At 43.5% G+C, this 4,000-nt stretch overlaps 1 protein-coding gene across 1 annotated transcript; it reads left to right on the top strand.

Annotated features, from left to right (window-relative positions):
• Positions 1–2,218: 2,218 nt before the first annotated feature.
• On the top strand, positions 2,219–2,945 carry LOC118891337 (60S ribosomal protein L13). The gene has a single exon (XM_036845194.1). The coding sequence runs from the start codon at positions 2,268–2,270 to the stop codon at positions 2,901–2,903; it is 636 nt and encodes a 211-aa protein (XP_036701089.1). The 5' UTR covers positions 2,219–2,267; the 3' UTR covers positions 2,904–2,945.
• The last annotated feature ends 1,055 nt before the right edge of the window (positions 2,946–4,000 follow it).

Raw genomic sequence — 4,000 nt, 5'->3', positions numbered from 1 at the left:
TTGGCATATAGTTGCTTGTAGTAATCTCTCATGATCCTTTGTATTTCTGCAGTGTCAGTTATTACTTCTTTTTCATTTCTAATTCTGTTGATTTGAGTCTTCTCCCTTTTTTGGCCTACTTAAATAACCTCTTAAAACCTGTTTCCTTTTTGTTAAATTGAGAGTAAAACCCACCTTACAAAGTTGTGATGAGAATGAAACGAAATGCTAAAGACCTGGTATTGCTCTGAGCCAAGTGAATATTATTGCTTCCTGCCTCATACCCACTCCCACTTTTTCTCCAGGTTACATTTACAACTAGCACATAGTACATTGTTTTGATGCCTCCCCCCACCAATTATTTAGTTCTTAAATGATTTTTCTCTTCAGAGGAGGCATCACAAAACCAGAACAACAGAACCATGGAAAAACAATCCCTTAGGAATAAGTTGATTAATTACTGCTGATTATTCTCAATGTTGAGTGTGGTACTTGTCACCAGTAGGTACTCAAGGTTCCTGATTAATTGACTGTTCACTAAATACTTTAAAAGTTCAAGCTTTCCTTTAAAAGGAGCAAGCACCATTGCCAAGCAAGGCATTAAAACTTTCTTAGAAAAATATCACTATATATGAAAGGGTACTGTGATTTGTTCCAGAGAATAGAATTAGGGACAGAAGTTGAAAATCATAGGGAAGGTAATTGCAACTCAATATAAAGAACTGTTTACTAACAACTTGGAATTTCAGAGCCATGTTGCATTCTGGACAAGCATTGTGAAGTTCTGGCCATGTCTTAGGTGAATGTAAGACGTGAGGGATGTGGATATAAAATGAGCGAATAGGAACCTCTGCTTGTGAATCAATCTTGGAAGGGTCAAGAAGTGATCATTCAGAATTTAACTGCATGCCAAATCAGGTAGCCAGGATCCAAGAAAAGTTCTCAAAAAATGTCTGTGTCCTTCAGCTGAGTGTTCTTCACTAGCTCCCCCGGGTAATTTACCCAGGGCTCTGCTGGGTGATCAACTGGGCACCTAACATTGGTGGCAAGTGAGGGCCAGTTTTATGACATTCTCTGTTTGCCATCAGATGGATTTTAGGAACCCAGTTGAGTCTCACCCTAGAAGTATCCCTGTCTCCAAGACTGAGGGGTAGAATGGAGGGAGGGGAAAGAAAAGACTATACTGAATTGGCTTTTCTATTCATCTTTAATCTTCCATCTGTTGTAAAAGACCTGCTGTTAATGGAAACTGACTTAATCAGTCTCATTCAGTTTGGGAAGGAAATTTGAAATCCTAGTGACTTCTGAGATTTTTATTATCTATTAACTTGGACTTGCCTAGAACCATCCAGAGAGGTGGTAGAAGCTTCTGTCCTTGCAGAGATTTTACAAAGGGCTGATGCAGGAAGTGTGAGGGTGGGCAGGTCAACTCTGTGTTATTGTACAATTTGGGGAAACTGAGAATTTTTAAGGCGAGGGAATGAATTTTGGTTTTGGAAGTGAGGAAGTTCTGGACTAGAAGATCGTACCATGTGATTCTGTTGTAGAGCCTCAGCTTGCTATAGTGTTAGAATCTTAATCCAGCTGCTGGGTGAAATCTGTACATTTTCTCCAGTGCTACTTTCACAAAGGGGTCGACCAGAACTCTTACCTCCCAGCCTAATATTTAGCAGCTCAGAAGGAAGCTATGGAAACACCTTGGATTTAATCCAAACACAAATGATGTGTTTACCTCAAGACATTTTAAGTTAATGAAAAACGTGGAAAATACAATTTAGTCATAATGCAAAGTCTAGAAAGCAGTAAATAATTCTAGCACCTTTCTGTGTCCGTGAACCACAAAACTAGCTTTGTTTTATTTTTTCTATCTAAATCTATTTTCTGTTTTAAATCTCAGTGGGATATATTTTCAGCTTTGAAAGGCTCATTAAATCACTGATCCCTAAATTAGGTCCTTTCCAATGGGTTTGAAAAACACAAGCCACCCATAAGTTCTACTAATTCATACTGTCTTGAGTTGTCTGGGGGAACACATTCACCTTCAGACAGAGAGACTTGGTCAAACTACTGAATCATTACAGGCAAAAACATTTTAGTTTATCAATGTATACTTGAAGGAATTTAGCCATATCAACACTGGTCTCTTAATCCATATTTATTTTGTAGTCTTCACTTGATGATTGGCAGATTAAACACTTCATTTACATGCTTTAAAAGGGCTATAAAGAACAATTCATGCTTTTTTTCCGCGGCCGTGAACCCTCGGAGGAGGCCAGTCGGCCTCAGCCATGGCGCCCAGCCGGAATGGCATGATCCTGAAGCCCCACTTCCACAAGGACTGGCAGCGGCGCGTGGCCACGTGGTTCAACCAGCCGGCGCGCAAGATCCGCAGACGCAAGGCCCGGCAGGCCAAGGCGCGCCGCATCGCCCCGCGCCCCGCGTCCGGTCCACTCCGGCCGGTGGTGAGATGCCCCACGGTCAGGTACCACACCAAGGTGCGCGCCGGCAGGGGCTTCAGCCTGGAGGAGCTGAGGGTGGCCGGCATCCACAAAAAAGTGGCCCGGACCATTGGGATCTCGGTGGACCCGAGGCGGCGGAACAAGTGCACGGAGTCCCTGCAGGCCAACGTACAGCGGCTCAAGGAGTACCGCTCCAAGCTCATCCTCTTCCCCAGGAAGCCCTCGGCCCCCAAGAAGGGAGACAGCTCTGCTGAAGAGCTCAAATTGGCCACCCAGCTGACCGGGCCAGTCATGCCCATACGGAACGTCTACAAGAAGGAGAAAGCCAGAGTCATCACAGAGGAAGAGAAGAACTTCAAGGCGTTCGCCAGTCTCCGCATGGCCCGTGCCAATGCCCGGCTCTTTGGCATCCGGGCAAAAAGGGCCAAGGAAGCTGCAGAACAGGATGTTGAAAAGAAAAAATAAAGTGCTCTTGGCAACTTGTGATAAAAAAAAAAAAAAAAAAAAGAACAATTCATGCTAAAATTATTCCTGTTTGGGGCATGGCTTGGGTGGAAGGAAGAAGTGTTTAGGGATAAGTGTGGTGCAAGTAGTATTTCTTCCTGAGGCTGGCACTGTAGTGGCAGTACAGGGAGTGCACACGTTATTCAGCCAAAACTTACCAAGTCCCTGCTGTGTGCCAAGACCTGTTTTGGATACTTCGGGTACCACTGTCTACCTCATGGGCTTAACAATTTTGTCCATTGCTCATGATTGTTAGGGATAGCTCACAAGAGTTGTGTGAAGGGAAGTATGAAGTCAGGTTATGGTACTGACTGGATTGGGATGGATCCCAGCACCACCTAAGGGGGGGCAGCCTAACTCTCTGTTACAAGTGGGCTCCCAGGGTCAGTTTCCCAGGAAGCTATATAGACCTTTTGGTCAAGAAGCCAATGGTAAGTCCTCAGATTGTAGGCCAATTCAAGAGCAATTTTTACGTGTTATGTCATAAATGCCGTAGCAGAAATTCAGATTAAGCTAGTGAAATAAAAATAGCAAGCAAATTTTATGTGACCAGGAGAATAAAAAGCATTTTTATCCTATTGCTTATTTTGTAAAAATTTACTGATTCAAAAATGGCTAGCATTATTGAGTTCTTACTGTGTACCAGGAGCTGTACTAAGTATCCTGTATACATCCTCTCATTTAATCTTCAATGTCAGCCTTATGAGCTGCATACTATTATCATCTCAGTTTTACCATTAGGACATTGAGGCTCAGAGAGGCTAACTAACTTGTTCAGCATTATGTGGCTACTGAATGGAAGGGAAGGCAGTGGACTTGAATCTTAGTCTCTGTTCAAAGCTCATGCTCTTGCCTGGTCACGGCCACTTGATTTAGCTCTTGGTATTGGAGGAAGGATGAAGATAAACCAACACCGGCTGCTCCTCCTATCTCTCCAGCCCTGTTATCTTCTCCAGCCAGAAACCTGGGAGTCACCTTGACCTCTTTTCTTCCTCTCCTGCCTTTTCCCCTCACCCATTAGTCTTTAAGTCCTGGTGGTTTTAATTCCTAGTATTTCT

This window comes from Balaenoptera musculus, chromosome 2 (assembly GCF_009873245.2).
Source record: "Balaenoptera musculus isolate JJ_BM4_2016_0621 chromosome 2, mBalMus1.pri.v3, whole genome shotgun sequence".
Classification (NCBI taxonomy): Eukaryota; Metazoa; Chordata; class Mammalia; order Artiodactyla; family Balaenopteridae; genus Balaenoptera; species Balaenoptera musculus.
The sequence above is the reverse complement of the archived record's forward strand: the minus strand, read 5'-3'. Positions and strand labels throughout refer to the sequence as shown.

Coding starts and splice junctions, on each gene's coding strand:
- LOC118891337 (XM_036845194.1), top strand. CDS start 2,268: ATGGCGCCCAGCCGGAATGGCATGATCCTGAAGCCCCACTTCCACAAG.